At 40.6% G+C, this 16,104-nt stretch overlaps 2 protein-coding genes across 2 annotated transcripts in view; one reads left to right on the top strand and one right to left on the bottom strand.

The window, feature by feature from the left end:
• Window positions 1-16,104, bottom strand: part of LOC147321693 (uncharacterized) — a 106,491-nt gene that overhangs the window by 37,273 nt on the left and 53,114 nt on the right. The window lies entirely within an intron of this gene.
• On the top strand, window positions 8,974-15,128 carry LOC147321696 (uncharacterized). The gene is made up of 3 exons (XM_086305823.1): window positions 8,974-9,158; window positions 9,446-9,631; window positions 12,083-15,128. The coding sequence occupies exon 3, from the start codon at window positions 12,118-12,120 to the stop codon at window positions 13,696-13,698; it is 1,581 nt and encodes a 526-aa protein (XP_086161949.1). The 5' UTR covers window positions 8,974-9,158; window positions 9,446-9,631; window positions 12,083-12,117; the 3' UTR covers window positions 13,699-15,128.

Below are 16,104 nucleotides of genomic sequence, written 5' to 3'. Positions count from 1 at the left end.
CTACAACAACCATGAAAAGAGTTGGATGGACATTGCTGCTCAATCACAGCTGCCTGGTCAGTGTTTTTCATTAGTAATTTAGCAAAGTTGACAGTGGTGGTGTGTGTCTGTGTGAGTGAGTGAAAGATAGAGAGGGAGAGTGAGAGATTGATTTTGTAGGATAAGCATTAGAGCTGGGCGATAGAACAATAACTAAATGTATTGCGAAATAACTTTTTCTCAATAGAAAAATTAAACTATTGCGATAGGCCTCATCTCTCTTGGACTCTTAAAAAAAAAAGAACAGCCAATCCAAATTAAGTTGCACAGAGAATCACTAATTCGTCATTCGGCTTTTGTCAGACTAAAGTAACTGTTAAAACTGTTTGAAAAGCTAATCTATACAACAAGGAGAGATTGAGAATTTCCTTTTAGTTCTCAGTTTATTTGATATTGACAAAAGTTAGTCAATTTTGTCTGTTCTTCTGTAAAACCAACTAAGATTTTTTTATAGAATTAATATTTTGTTTCTAAGTGGAATTGACAATTTAGTCTGTTTTGTTTGTCCTATTTTGAAACTTAAACGCTTTAGCGGCTGCCTTTTGTGTAGTTTGCAATATTTGCCTTTATTTATCTGAAAAAGTCTCGTGTTCCTCAAGTACATGGGGGAACTGCGAACTGTGCTTCAGCGACTCACACATGCAGGAATTTTTAAAAGAACCAAGAGAGGCACTGAAAAGGATCTGCAATGGTGAGCTGTTTTGATTTGGGAGGATTTTCAAGCGGACCAACAGGGAAAGCCTCGCTTCCTTACTGCTGCAATTATTGGGTGCAGGTTCCTAGAAACTCAGTTTGGGTATTCTAGTGGGTGTTCTTCTTCGTCTAAAGGCGTAAATATGATGTGGGGAACATGAACAGAAGCAGTGACTGCAGCACTGCATGGCAGATTTTAATCCCTACAGCATGTTGTGTCACCAGAAAGCAAAACCTTTCCTGTGATTTCTGGTAGATTTGGTTTTTTTGTTTGTTTGTTTGTTTTAGTACCAGGCTGATTTTGCCAGATAGGTTAGGGTTGTTTTCTTTTTGTAAGAGAAACACAGGTTTATTTTTTATATATATTTAGACATGTCCTGAACAAGGCCTAATATGTTTTGTTTGTAACGGTGCACTTAGGGGGAAAAAACCTGCCAGGTATCATCCCTCTGGGGGTGATATTTTGTGTGTTGATGATGTAAAAGCAGGCCTGCAAGATCAGGAGTAAAAGTGTTATAAAATACTTTAATTGAGAGCAAATATAAGGTGAGCTTCTCTAGATTACAATGGGCTTCTGAGAAAATTCACCTACATAGGACGCTGACCATATTAGATAGTAAGTCCTCTGTTTTAAAAGGATTGTAGCGATTCAATCCATTTCAAAAGCAATAAGAATAGTTTTTATTTTTGGAATGATGAAATATTGCTGTCAGTGGATATTTAAATTCATGCGCGGTTTTCTACTATCAGCAATGATTGGTACGATTGCATGTGACTGGATGAATGCATGTGATTGGACTGTGGCTGGACTGATGATGTGGACTAAGTGTGACTGACTTGAAATTGTGAAGACGTTAACTATTTTAGCATTAGTCACTGCTAATGCCTAACCCACCCAAACAGTGAAAAAGGGTGGATGTATGTGCTTTTGTTTGCTTGTTTTTGCAGGAGCAGGAGGATGACAGAGACCAGAGGAGGGGAGACTGTAGGTTCACATGAGTGTGTGTGGGCCTTACAGACTTAACCCTTAAGCTGCTACTTTTCTGTGTTACTGATTTTGTGTGGAGAAAACTGTGTTTTCCTGGCTGCTTGTTGGTTACAGTAACACACTGTATTGTTGGAAAATGTTAAATGCTACAGGAGAAAAATGTGTATTCAATGTGAAACACATACTGTGTTAAAATCGGTATCACTCCTTTCACAGACAAGGAGGGTTGACCACATGATTTACAGCAACCTCTGGAATCTGTTGATCCAGGCCCGACCTGCGAGGAAACACCACTGGCTAATGTTTTTTTTCCCTCTCTAAGGGTTCTGGCGTCACGCAGGCAGACATGAGTGAAATGAAGCAGATTGTGCAGTGATTACTCATTATCATATCGTTATTCATTTTAAGGTGTTGAGCTCAAAGTGTGAAAACAAGTGAGTGACATTACTTAAGATAAAACTACTGTAACCAGTAACTTAATTAAACACATGGGATGATCCATGGTTTGAGCAAATTATGGTAACAGTAGTGTTTTAATGATTTGGGGAAATAAACTGCATATGACACACTTTTGTCTGTGTTGGATGCCTTATTACTCTCATAACCTACAGTTGTTCGTAAGTGTGAAGTTTGTATTTACTCACCAATTTTGGTTTCTAGGTAATTGTGGTGTGGATGCAGGCTCCAGGCAGAGCCAAGAGTTAGACCCACTTGACATGACATTAATGCTGATTTTAGTCTTTAACAGGGCTGAAGCAAAATTACTCCGGAGGAGGAGCCCTGATGTTGTCTGAGAATTTGTGTAACTAACCTTTTCCTTTTTGTTATTCTCCTAGTTCTGATGAGTTGACTCATGGGAGAGACCACGTGTCAAACGGAGGGATTCTAGGTTTAAACAATGTTTTCTATGTTTTCCATGAGTTTTTTCATGGTGTTTTTGTCCATGGCTTTTTACTGTGATTTGTGGGATTAACCGTTCATGTACAGGTATTAAACCTCTACAGGGGGGTTAAGTCCATGTTCAGATAAGGTTTTGATGATCTATAAGTAAACTTCACTGAACTGAAAGGAAAATGTGGTTTGAAGCCTCGCTTCTGTCAGTCTGCCCATGACTGTAGCTGCCTCCACCAGTGTGTGAATGTGAGAGTGAATGAATAGTGGCATTGTAAAGCGCTTTGAGGGTCTCGAAAAGTGCTATATAAATGCAATTCATTATTATTATTATGATGATGATGGTTGATGTGTTTTCTAAATGGTTAGAAGTTTTTCCTCCTAGTGAAGAGATACAGGTGCAGCAGCCAGAGTATTGCTGGAAGAAATCATCCCAAGGGTGGAATCTCCTGACTGAGTCTGCGTGCTGATCAGAAGTCTTCAGAGACCCAGCAAGAACAGGGACCATTCATAACAGAGCTGACAGCCCAGGCAGTGGTTAAGGTCAAAGGTCATGGGGTTTGGGGCCCTACTAGTCATCATGAGAAGATTCCAGAACCACAGCAATAACCATAAAGCTGCGTTGGAACGAGAGGGTGAGGGCTGAAAAGAGCGCCCTCCTCCAACAAGAGCGTGCTGAGCTCCAACTCAGCAACTGCAGAGTGAGACTCTGTGGCACCCAAGAGGGATCAGCGAATGAATGCAGATCACATCTGCTTAAAACAGCCAATCAGTTTCCCTGGAAAGCTTAGTGTGTTTTCAAGTTACGGAGGTCGTTGTTGTGACGTTAATAATCATTTTATAAATGATATGCATTTACATGATTCTCCGAACATCACAAACTCTGTTAGAGTCCTGAGCATGAGTAAAAGTGATTGGAGTAATTATAGCATGCAAGTTTTACAGCAACTTGTGTGCATTTTGTAGGGTAGGTAGACTGATTATCTAGCATGTCAGTTCCTGATGCGTAAGTGCATTAGGCCCTCATTGTCTGAGTAAACATAGTGTGGGATTATAATATGATCTTATGCCATGTTATACCCCTGATTAAAGATTGTGAAATCATTATGTAGTTTTAGTTTGTAGTATTCTCCTGAATTAGGTGAAAACTATTACAGTTATTAAACTGATTTGTATTACGTTAGACTGCTGATTCAGTGTGAATGAATGATATTGTTTATGATGCATTATACTGCTGAGTTATAAGAAATGCTGTTTTCAGAGAGTCAGGTCCTTGCTTTTTCTGATAGTGGAGGAGACAGAGAGCACATTCCACGGGAGACTACACCCCCACCGTTGTTGAAGGCAGACAAAATAGGGAGCCAAGGCCATAAGTCAGGCTCGCTAGGAGTTAGAAAGAATGTGAATGTTTAGGTTTTTACGACTAGGTGCGGGCCACTAGAGGCTATAAGAGTTTGAGTAACCCTCCACCAGTTTGAGATTTGCTGTGACCCTCTTCATGCATGTCTCCCCATCTGGATGGGGAGTGTTCAATTGTATGTAATAAAAGATTGTTGATTGAGCATTTGTACACCGAATATTGTCCGTCCTTCAGCCCAAAGATCGAAAGAATTGGGAGATTTTAACAATAGTAACAGTCGTGAGTTCTTTTGACATGTGTACTCAATTTTTACACATTTGACACCGTAAAGATTGGATTTTTGGTTTATCCCATTTCATTGAGGGGTTTTGATCGGCCTCAAAAATGCTGGAAGCACTAAAGAAGGAAGTCGTTCTTCCAGAGTTGTGGTTGTTTTGGTTTCCCCAATCACTGATGTGGGCACAGTAAAGATAATTGTAAATGCCTTGGAGAGGGTTCACACCTTTTAAACGGGCTGATGGCCCTACAATAGTAAAGAGTACAGTACGCTGCATAGACAGAGAGGAAAGATCTATAATTCTGTTGCAAAATGTAGCTCAGAAGTGTTGGCTGTGTGGAAACTCATGGCTACTTTTGGGTTTTACTTTAAAACTCGAGAAGCACTAACATCAGTGTTAGTATATGTTTGTGCTATTCATTTGCCTACAGGTTCGGACATTCACTGTCCCTGATGGCAAACATCTGGACAGGGCAAAGCAAATGGCACAAAGGAGTGTGTGATGTTTGGTGAGGCATGTGTGCCTCAATCCCTAATAACACTGGGGAAGAGGGTCTTTTACAGAAACAGTTAATAAATTGGGAGATTTAATGATAAAGTGGGAAATATATCACACACCTAAAAACTTCCTTATCTTAACAACGGGTTCTTATGAGAGAGCCGCTTGATGTAACTAAGACATATAACCTGTCTATTTCATACATTCGAGAACAGTGGGAGAATGATTTGGGTGTTGTGGTGGCAGATTTCTTTTCTCATGTATTAATCACACATTTAATCATATCACATTAGTTATAGTAATATCACTTTCTCACTTTACTATAGTAAGAGCACTCCTGTCACTAGTTTACATGCATGTGGAAAGTTAACACAGTGAGGCCATTGTAATGGGAGACATTAAACAGATAGTGAGACTCCTTCTGCTTATCAGGGATGTAAATCCTTAGGTGAAGGCTAAGCAGAAAACAAGGTCATAATTCTCTCTGTGAGGGAGGAGGTATAGCCCCCTGTGAGAGGGGCCAACATGTGAGGTTGTGGAATGCTCTTTGTCTGTGTGGGCGGTGGCCACAATCCGGAGGTGGTCCCGGTGTTTCACCGGGATGCTCTCTCCACATCGCAATGTGTTTATTAAACCCACTTCAAATCAAGCTCGCTGGGTGTGTTGCAGGTTATTGTTAAATTTTCCACGACAGTGCCCAGCTGTCTGACGAAGAGTGAGATATGGCTCTTACCAGGGTCCATTCGTCTTCTATATGTTCAAGACACTCCCTAATACAATTCAAAGTGTTACACAGGTTACATTTTTCAAAAGTTAAACTAGCAAAAATATTTCCGAACATAGACATAGACCCATCGTGTGATAGATGCAAACAGACTCCAGCTACTTCCCTTCATATGTTTTGGTCCTGTCCGAAAATTGCTCCTTTCTGGTCATCATTTTTTGAAGTCATCTCTAAAGCCTATGCCTATAACATCTCGCCTCCCCCTTGGTGACAGTTTTTGGTTGTTTCTCTGGTATTGTGACTTCTGTTCCCCCTGCCCATTTACAGAGGGTCATTGCGTTTTTGTCATTATTAGCGAGACGCCTGATTTTATTTAAATGGAAGTCTACTACTGCTCCATCACACCACCGCTGGATAACGGATGTTATGCAAAATGTCAAACTGGAAAAAATCAGATGTACTCTGAACGGATCCATCGGCAAATTCCACACAACGTGGAACCCTCTGTTAACATACGTCAACAATTTATCCGGTCTGGAACTGGAATCTTCAGTGTTTTTGTTTGCCCTAGAACAGTCCTGTAAAAACAATAGAGAGGTGCACCCCCCTCCCCCCTTTCTTTTTCTTTTTTTTGCTGTTGTTGCTGTGCTTTTTGTTTGTTTTTTTGTTTGTTTGTTTGTTTTGTTTTTTGTTTCCCTTTTCCCGTCTTGGTATTATCTGTCTTTATGATCTGTGGGATTGTTGTTTTGTGGTTTTCTGTAAAATAATAGGAATGCTATGTATGATAATTGGAAAACTACAAGTGTTAAAAAAAAGAATTACTACTACATTGAAAGCTGTTATAGTACGTCTTAAACTCATAGACATTTGGAGATTCAAATATCCTCATTCCAAAACGTTTACTTAGTGCAACCTTTTGGTTAGTTCTGGAAAGTTTTGATAGCGATAGCATAGATGTAGGTGGCCTTCGCCAGCAACAGATCATAAAGCCGTATTAAAATAAATTTAACTTCCCCTAAATCTTCTGTTGTTAAATCTACATATTGGAAACTCAACAGCTCTTTTTTAGAGAAAGATGATGTGAAAAAGGATCTTAAAGAACTGATCTCAAACTATTGATCTATAGCTCGAGAAAAATTAAAGTTTGCAAATAACTGGGAATTATTAAAATTTGAAATTGACAAATATTTAAGGAAGGTTGGCAGCCTTAATGTGAAATCGAAAAGATTAGAGGAAGAAAAATCAATCTCTCAAATTGACACTAATTGAAGAGGATAAATTGAACCTTGCTAAATTACAAGATAAATTAGATGGCTTATACTCAGTGTTTTGCTTGTAAATAAATAACTGAAAAGTGGGACGTCCGTATTTATTCAGCCCCACTGTTCGCTTCAACAGTGCTCCGTGGGATGTTCAAGGCCTGGGAAATCTTTTTGTAGCCTAAGCCTGCTTTAAATTTTCAATAATTTTATCTCTGACCTGTCTGGTGTCTAAATCGAATCGAGAATCTGTGGCAAGATCTGAAAACTGCTGTTCACAAACCCTGTCTATGTAATCTGACTGAGCTGGAGCTGTTTTGCAAAGAAGAATGGGGAAAAATTTCAGTCTCTAGATGTGCAAAGCTGGTAGAGACATACCCTAAAAGACTGGCAGCTGTAATTGCAGAAAAAGGTGGTTCTACAAAGGTGGGGTGACCATGGCTCAGCGGTTGGGAAGCGCATCTGTAACCAGAAGGTCACCGGTTCGATCTCTCTGTCCTGGTCATCGTGTCCTTGGGCAAGACACTTTACCCTACCGGCCAGAGGGGCCGATGGCGCGGTATAGCAGCCTCGCTTCTGTCAGTCTGCCCCAGGGCAGCTGTGGCTGCAACCTGCTTGCCTCCACCAGTGTGTGAATGTGAAAGTGAATGAATAGTGGAATTGTAAAGCGCTTCGGGTGCCTTGAAAAGCGCTATATAAATGCAATCCATTATTATCATTACAATGTATTGACTCAGGGGGCTGAATAATTACGCACTCCCCACTTTTCAGTTATTTATTTGTAAAAAAATGTGTGGAATCATGTTTGATTTTCATTACACTTCTTACGTGTACACCACCTTATGTTCGTCTTTCACGTGGAATAAAAATAAAATGGATTCATGTTTGTGGCTGTAATGTGACAAAATGTGGGAAAGTTCAAGGGGGCGTGTACAACCCTTTAAATAAAGAAGTGCTTGTGCTTCCTCTTTAAGATCTCCCGGATTACACTGAGGGTGGTATCGTGCACGTCTCCCACATATGTGCTTAATACATAATTGTTGTGTACTGGACCTGATCTGAGTATTGGTTGTTTGTTCTCAGCCCAACATAAAACAATCGCGACAAGAGGCTCAGCATGACCTCATTAAAAATGCTCCGTTTTCTTTTTCCACTTCTCTTCTTTCATATTCTTTCTGACGTCTTTTCTTGTGTAAGCTGCTAACTCTTGTGATGGACATTTCTTTATTTTATGTGTTGATCATATGTTTTGACAATATCACTTTAGTAATATCTATAGTACATTTTGTGTGGTTTTGTTTTACACATAGGAAAACATCAAATATGTATTTCACAGGTTATTCCACACACAGATGGGTATTGTGAGTGAGTTGGACTGACACTCCCAGGCACCATGAGACATTAGGCAGATAGTGAGACTCCTCCTTATCTCCAGGGAGGAGGTGTTGAGATGAAAATATTTGAAGTGCCTCAATTCTATGCTGTATATGAACTAAAATGCCATATAACCGAATAGTGTAGTATTAAGTGGACATGGCCCTGAAAAATAAAGACATTAGACTACGTGTCCTTGGGGGGTAGAAAGCTGTAGACCAGCGGTCCCCAACCTTTTTTGCACCACGGACCGGTTTATGCCTGACAATATTTTCATGGACCAGCTTTGTGAGGTAAGAGGGGGCACTTGTGGATGAGCTGAAGATATACACCTGATGTCACTGTTTGGGTTCTTTGTCATTACAGGAGAAAGAAGTGAAAGCAGGCCCAAACCTCAGCACATGGATGACATCAACCAAAAACATCCAGCACCAGCAAGTAAAGATGAGCCAGCGGCGATCCCTGTGGAAAAGACTTTTCCTGCTATGAAGCAGCCCAGAAGACGCAAGCGCGCCAATGGGGAGGAGAGAAGCTTGAGCTGTGATCAGTGTGGGAAGACCTTTACTCTGAAAGGTCATTTAAAGAGACATCAGCTCGCCCACACTGGATTTAAAGCTTTCAACTGTGATCAGTGTGGAAAGTCTTTTACTCGGATTGATAGGTTAAAAAGACATCAGCGCAGCCACAGATTGGTAGCTTGAAATCACATCAGCTGATCCACACCAGTGTGAAACCATTCAGCTGTGATCAGTGTGGACAGTCTTTTGCTCACATCAGTAGCTTAAAAGAGTAAACATTTGGGTAGGGCTTGAGGGTCGACACTCCATACCAGTTGGTGGCGGTAACGCACCATTTTATTGTTTGCAAACCGCCAATAAAACTGAAGAAGAAGAAGAAGCAGGGCAGCAGACGAAGAGGAAGGAGGAGTGTGCGTACTGTGCTCTTTGCTGTGTCTTTCCGCCGTTTTAAAAATGGGCACTTTTTGAAGAACCCGCATCAAAGTATTGTGGAGAAGCGTCGTGTTAAATCTAATTGATGAACGGCTTTTTGTGAGGTATGTATCGCAGCTGCGAAGACGAACGTACGTTCTCCTGCTAGGTTACAGCTGGTAGGAAGGTGCGTTCAGTGTGTCTTTGTAATTTTAAGTTTCCATGTCAAACGAGATAAAACAGTTATTTCTGGATGCGCACTTATTTGCTGAGATTAACAATGTGTTTTTGTAAACCACGTGATGATTTAAGTCATTTAATCTTTACAGAACATGTGAGCGAGGCTAAAAGAGCAATATTTTTATGTTTAGTAAACTGACGTTTCTAAATGTAACTGCTTTTATTTTATCAGTTCTGACGAGGACAGCTGAGTGATGTTGTTGGTGAGCTTGGATTAAATCATCTCTAAACAAAGAACTTGTCCTCGTGGTGACTGACTTGGGGAGTGGAGGTCAGTGAGCCCATTGTCTCTGCTGGTCCGACTCCAACTACAAAGCCGGCCCGCTCGCCCCCTCCTGAGTCTGAGAGGAGATCCAGAGTAAGTCAGTTATAACTACACTGGTTGCTTAACTTCATCATTTTCTACAGGGTCTCTCTCTCTTAGCTCACTTTGGTTTGATTTCTGCCTTCTGTTTAGCCTCTCTGTTTGTCTGCCTCAGTACATTAATGTTTTATCATTTGAGTTACACTCTCTGTTTCCCTTCATATGAAGGTGATGTCTGTGGAGTGATCATGACCTCGTTAATAATCCTCTGTTTTCCTTTTCCACTTCTCTTTCATATTCTTTCTGTTCTTGTGTAAGCTGCTAACTCTTGTGATGGACATTTCTTTATTTTATGTGTTGATCATATGTTTTGACAATATGACTTTAGTAATATCTATAGTACATTTTGTGCGACTTTGTTCTACACATAGGAAAACATCAAATAAGTATTTCACAGGTTATTCCACACACAGATGGGTATTGTGAGTGAGTTGGACTGACACTCCCAGGCACCATGAGACATTAGGCAGATGGTGAGACTCCTCCTTATCTCCAGGGAGGAGGTGTTGAGATGAAAATATTTGAAGTGCCTCAATTCTATGCTGTATATGAACTAAAATGCCATATAACCGTATAGTGCAGTATTAAGTGGACATGGTCATGAAAAATAAAGACATTAGACTACGTGTCCTTGGGGGGTGGAAAGCTGTAGACTCTCACCCACGCTTGCCTGTGAAAAACTAGATAACAGGGGACCATCTTCTAGTGGAGATGCATTATAACTCACCTGTGCATTAGAATAAAAGGTGTTGATTGCAGCTGACAGTGTCTGCAGACTTTGATAACTGTGACACCCTCGTGGTTAATCAGAGGCAAATCTGAGCCAGTGTGGATTTGGTTGTACAGCTCTCACACACACAACCTGAACTGCACATTGTAAGTGTGATGTTCTTCAAATTTGAACAAAGTAAAAACTAAAAAACTCACACAAGCCAAAATTTTATTCACAAGTTGAACTTTTACTACTTTTATCCCCAAAATGAGCTCATGTTGTGAAATCAGTTTTACCCCGGTTCTTTTTATTCCTCGAGCATCCAGAGATGGCTCCGGACTCAGTAGTCATTTTCACAAAATCTTTATTCATCTTCATTTAAGCATGCACTTCTAGAAGGGAAGACGAGGCCGATGTCCCTCTGCAAAAATCTTCACCCCTTTGTTAGTTACAGCCAGCTTTATAGAGGCTGTCATAAAACCCCCTACGGTGTGCTGCAAACTCTGTGTCTGTGTCTATGTGCACGAGCACATGAATGCCTACATGTGCGCGTTCCCGCGTGCCTATATGAGTGCTCGTGTGTGACTGTGTGCACATGAGTGATGTTGTGATATTTTGATACCATGGTAGCATTTACAGGATAATGTTTTGTGGTGATGTTGTGCAGAGAAACTGCTACTCAATAAGGCCCATTTACTAGTTGTTTTTCTCTTTCTCTGTGACCCAAGAATTAATGTGTAAGACTCACAGGCTGGTACCCCAAGGTCGAAAACACCACAGAGACGAGACCACTTCCTTACTCCCATCCTCCCTTTTTCTTTATCTCCTGGAAAAGGCTCGTTAAAGGCCAGGTGGTTTGTTTCAGAATTCACTAATGAAAGAACTCTGTATTCTATGTCTAGGAGTGTATTTTGCTGGGATGATCATAAATTGTAGCTGAACTGATAAACTACACAAGGGATACTTTGCTCAGAAGGCAGGAAGACGTTTCCTTATTTAGTCTGTACCGGTTTGAACTGGGAAAGCTGACACACGAACCTTTTTTTCTCTATATAAACTGCTGTGTACCAAATAAACCTTTGAGTTGATTCTGGGAAAGCAATCTGAACAGTCTCTGTATCACTTTGTTCTCCTAACTGCTCCCGATATCGTAACTAACCCAGCTGAACGGCATACCAGAGTGTTACTTTGAATAATTAGGAGTCTTATAAGGAAAGGACAAAACTCTGCTTATCGCTCACGCCTTGGAGGAAACCGGGGACGGAAATTTCCTTCAAGTGAGTGTGCGTGTGGATGTGTGTGCGTGACAGTTAAAACACTGTGGGTGTAGGTAACTCCCTAGAGGTCATAAAACCCCTCTCACTTCCAGACCACAGTTATCCAGTTACAATGTTGAAACCCCCACCCTAAAACATCCTCTGGGGAATTTCCACTCAGTGGGGGAGAAGCCTTCTACAATCTACTCCTAAGTTCACAACACAGTGAGGCCTTTATTACTTTAAGGGCAGTGTCTCTACAATAGTTCTACATTCTATGATAACACATTTCTAAACTCTAAATCAGCTAAACATTCTACACTCACTTCAAATGTTTACCACAGCATAGCGTCCCCAGGCACCTGAGACGTTTGGCAGATGGTGAAACTGTTTATCTTTGTGAGGTAAGAGGGGGCACTTGTGGATGAGCTGAAGATATAGACCTGATGTCACTGTTTGGGTTCTTTGTCATTACAGGAGAAAGAAGTGAAAGCAGGCCAAAACCTGAGCACATGGATGACATCAACCAAAAACATCCAGCACCAGCAAGTAAAGATGAGCCAGCGGCGATCCCTGTGGAAAAGACTTTTCCTGCTATGAAGCAGCCCAGAAGACGCAAGCGCGCCAACAGGGAGGACAGAAGCTTGAGCTGTGATCAGTGTGGAAAGACCTTTACTCAGAGATGCAACTTAAAATCACATCAGCTCGTCCACACGAAATTTAAAGCTTTCAACTGTGATCTGTGTGGGATGTCTTTTACTCACAGTAACAACTTAAAAAGACATCAGCTGATCCACACCGATGTGAAACCATTCAGCTGTGATCAGTGTGGAAAGTCTTTTATTCAGAAATATCATTTAAAGATACATAAGCTGATCCACAGCAGTGTGAAACCATTCAGCTGTGGTGAGTGCGGAAAGTCTTTTATTCAGAGTAACCGCTTAAAAGCACATCAGCTCGTCCACAGTGAAGTTAAACCATTCAGCTGTGATCAGTGTGGAAACACCTTTACTCAGAGATGCAGCTTAAAAGTACATCAGCGCCTCCACACTGCATTTAAAGCTTTATGCTGTGATCAGTGTGGGAAGTCTTTTACTCACAAAGGTCACTTAAAGAGACATTATAAGATCCATGTTGGAGGTAAATCATTTGTCTGTGATCAGTGTGGAAAGTCTTTTCATTATAGAGATCACTTAGAGAGACATCAGGGCGTCCACAGTGAAGTTAAACCTTTCACCTGTGATCAGTGTGGAAAGGCTTTTACTGAGATTGGTAGATTAAAAACACATCAGCTCATCCACAGTGGAGATAAACCATTCAGTTGTGATCTGTGTGGAAAGTCTTTTACTCAGATGGGCAATTTAAAAACACATCAGCTCATCCACAGTGGAGATAAACCTCTCAGCTGTGATCAGTGTGGAAAGGCTTTTGCTTACGTTGGTAACTTAAAAAGACATCAGCTCATCCACAGTGGAGATAAACCTTTCAACTGTGAGCAGTGTGAACAGTCTTTTACTCACATTGCTGCCTTGAAATCACATCAGCTCACCCACTCTGGTACTAAACAATTTGTATGTGGTGACTGTGGAAAGGCTTTTACTCACATGAATGGCTTAAAATCACATCAGCTCATCCACTCTGGTACTAAACAATTTGTATGTGGTGACTGTGGAAAGGCTTTTACTTACATGACTGGCTTAAAATCACATCAGCTCATCCACAGTGAAGATAAACCTTTCAGCTGTGAGCAGTGTGGAGAGTCTTTTACACACATTGCTGCCTTGAAATCACATCAGCTGATCCACTCTGGTACTAAACAATTTGTATGTGGTGACTGTGGAAAGGCTTTTACTCACATGACTGGCTTAAAATCACATCAGCTCATCCACTCTGGTGCTAAACAATTTGTATGTGGTCAGTGTGGAAAGGCTTTTACTTACATGACTGGCTTAAAATCACATCAGCTCACCCACTCTGGAGTTAAATCATTTGTATGTGGTCAGTGTGGAAAGTCTTTCATCCATAAAACAAATCTATTGAGGCATCAGAAAACCCACAAAGTGTCCTCCTCTGACAAGGTGATAGTTTATTAAATTTTAATGAAATGTGCAGATTGTTTCGGTGAAGTTTAATAAACTCCTTGCTATCTAAAATATAACAGGACACCGGAGTAAATTCTCGAGCATCTCACACTTCTGATAATCAGCTGTCTGCTTGACGTTTATTCAGCTGTGTAAAAACTATAACTTTAATCTCAGCCAAACCGATTTACTCAGGAACAAATAAAATACAAAAAAACCCCGAACAGTAACATTTTTAAGTTATCTAAGTGACTTATATATCATGTTTAACCTGAGTAGCGAGAGACGCCGGTGGGTTTGAAAAACGATTTGCCGGGAGTCCGGTGTTCTCACCGGTTCGCTATCGAGCTTTTGAAAAAATGTGGTGTCTTGATAAAGTGAGCAGATATTTGAAGTTTACACAGCTACATTCTCGCCTGAAAATATGTTAAACGTTTATTTTGTGACCCAGAAAGAATGATAAGAATAAAACTGACTAGCTGCCGCCATTGTTGGAAACTGAGCTGTGCTATGAATTCTGGGACACAGCTTCTTCTTCTTCGGGGTTTAATGGCAGCTGTCATCCTTGTACATGCAGTGCTGCCATCTTCTGTTTCAGTCCGTTATTACACTCTTAAATCCTGCTACTTATTCCTGCGTCTTTTGGGATCTTGCAAAGCTTCAAACGACGCGTCGACTATTAAATTAGTTGTCGGCGTAATCGTGACTAGTCGACTAATCGTGGCAGCCCTAGACATTACCCTGACAGGGTTCATTTGAACACAGTGGGAGAAACGGGGGTTTGAACAAAAGTTCTTCTGGATGCTGCGTCAAACTTAAAAAGCTTGAGATCAGGCTTCACAATTCAACTTGTTCCAAGTTTAGCAAGTTAAACTTCACTGGCTGTGTCCACAAACAGCATGCAGAGCAAACATTACTCCCATCATCTGATCACAAGAAAAGCAAAATGTCAGAACAGTTCACCTTCTGGGTCAAACTGTCAGACCTGTTACTGTTTATTTGGCTGTTCATCGTGAGGTAATTATCAGTGTCAGTGCTGCGCCACTTCTGTTGTAACTCACATGAAATGTGTTTTAAATGGGCTCTATTGCCGTACAATATTGTGTGAGTCTGTTTTGCTCCACAAAGACACAACCCCTCCTGCAATTTATAATGTTACAGTAAAAAAAAAGGTAAATTGATAAATTTGTGTCATTTTTAAACAGTATGTGGAAAATTAAATATTTTCTTACCCATGTGTAAAGTTTTCAGTGGTCTGTGTTTTCTTACAGGATGTGAGTGTGTTTTGCTCCATGAAGAGACAAACCTACATTTTTTTTATGTTGCAGTAAAAATATTTTTATTGTAAGTCATAAATTGTAGTCATTTTATCTAGACAGTATGTAAAAGATTAACTGAATCCTATGAAAAATAAAATGTAGAAAGATGTGATGTATCTTTCCGGGGTTTTTTTCTGAATAATTACACACTGCTTAAAATTAATTGCAGTATAAATTTTTTTTTCTTCCTCTGTAAGAAACTGACTTGCTGTCCCTTTGTTCCCGTGTACCTAAGTAATTGTGGGTAATATCTTGATGCATGCTCAATCATCCAGGTAAGGAAATCCCAGAAGTTGATTCTGTTCATCTGGACGTAGCGTTTTCAGTGGGACAAACGTTTCGTAACTCATCCCAGAGACTTCTTCAGTCTCAGCTGACTGCAGGTTTCTCCAATCTTATAAAGAGTATGTTTGCATACTAATGAACAATGGGCTGTTAATCATTAATACAGGGAGTGCAGAATTATTAGGCAAGTTGTATTTTTGAGGAATAATTTTATTATTGAACAACAACCATGTTCTCAATGAACCCAAAAAACTCATTAATATCAAAGCTGAATGTTTTTGGAAGTAGTTTTTAGTTTTAGCTATTTTAGGGGGATATCTGTGTGTGCAGGTGACTATTACTGTGCATAATTATTAGGCAACTTAACAAAAAACAAATATATACCCATTTCAATTATTTATTTTTACCAGTGAAACCAATATAATTTCAATTCAATTTTATTTATATAGCGCCAAATCACAACAAAAGTCGCCTCAAGGCGCTTCATAGATACAGAGAATGGTAAATGGCCTGTATTTATATAGCGCTTTACTAGTCCCTAAGGACCCCAAAGCGCTTTACATGTCCAGTCATCCACCCATTCACACACACATTCACACACTGGTGATGGCAAGCTACATTGTAGCCACAGCCACCCTGGGGCGCACTGACAGAGGCGAGGCTGCCGGACACTGGCGCCACCGGGCCCTCTGACCACCACCAGTAGGCAACGGGTGAAGTGTCTTGCCCAAGGACACAACGACCGAGACTGTCCAAGCCGGGGCTCGAACCGGCAACCTTCCGATTACAAGGCGAACTCCCAACTCTTGAGCCA

This window comes from Aulonocara sp. 'chitande type north' Nkhata Bay, linkage group LG9, assembly GCF_057382095.1.
Source record: "Aulonocara sp. 'chitande type north' Nkhata Bay isolate Kocher_YH1m ecotype deep benthic linkage group LG9, A_spYH_male_GT1.1, whole genome shotgun sequence".
In the NCBI taxonomy this organism is placed as follows: domain Eukaryota; kingdom Metazoa; phylum Chordata; class Actinopteri; order Cichliformes; family Cichlidae; genus Aulonocara; species Aulonocara sp. 'chitande type north' Nkhata Bay.
The sequence above is the reverse complement of the archived record's forward strand: the minus strand, read 5'-3'. Positions and strand labels throughout refer to the sequence as shown.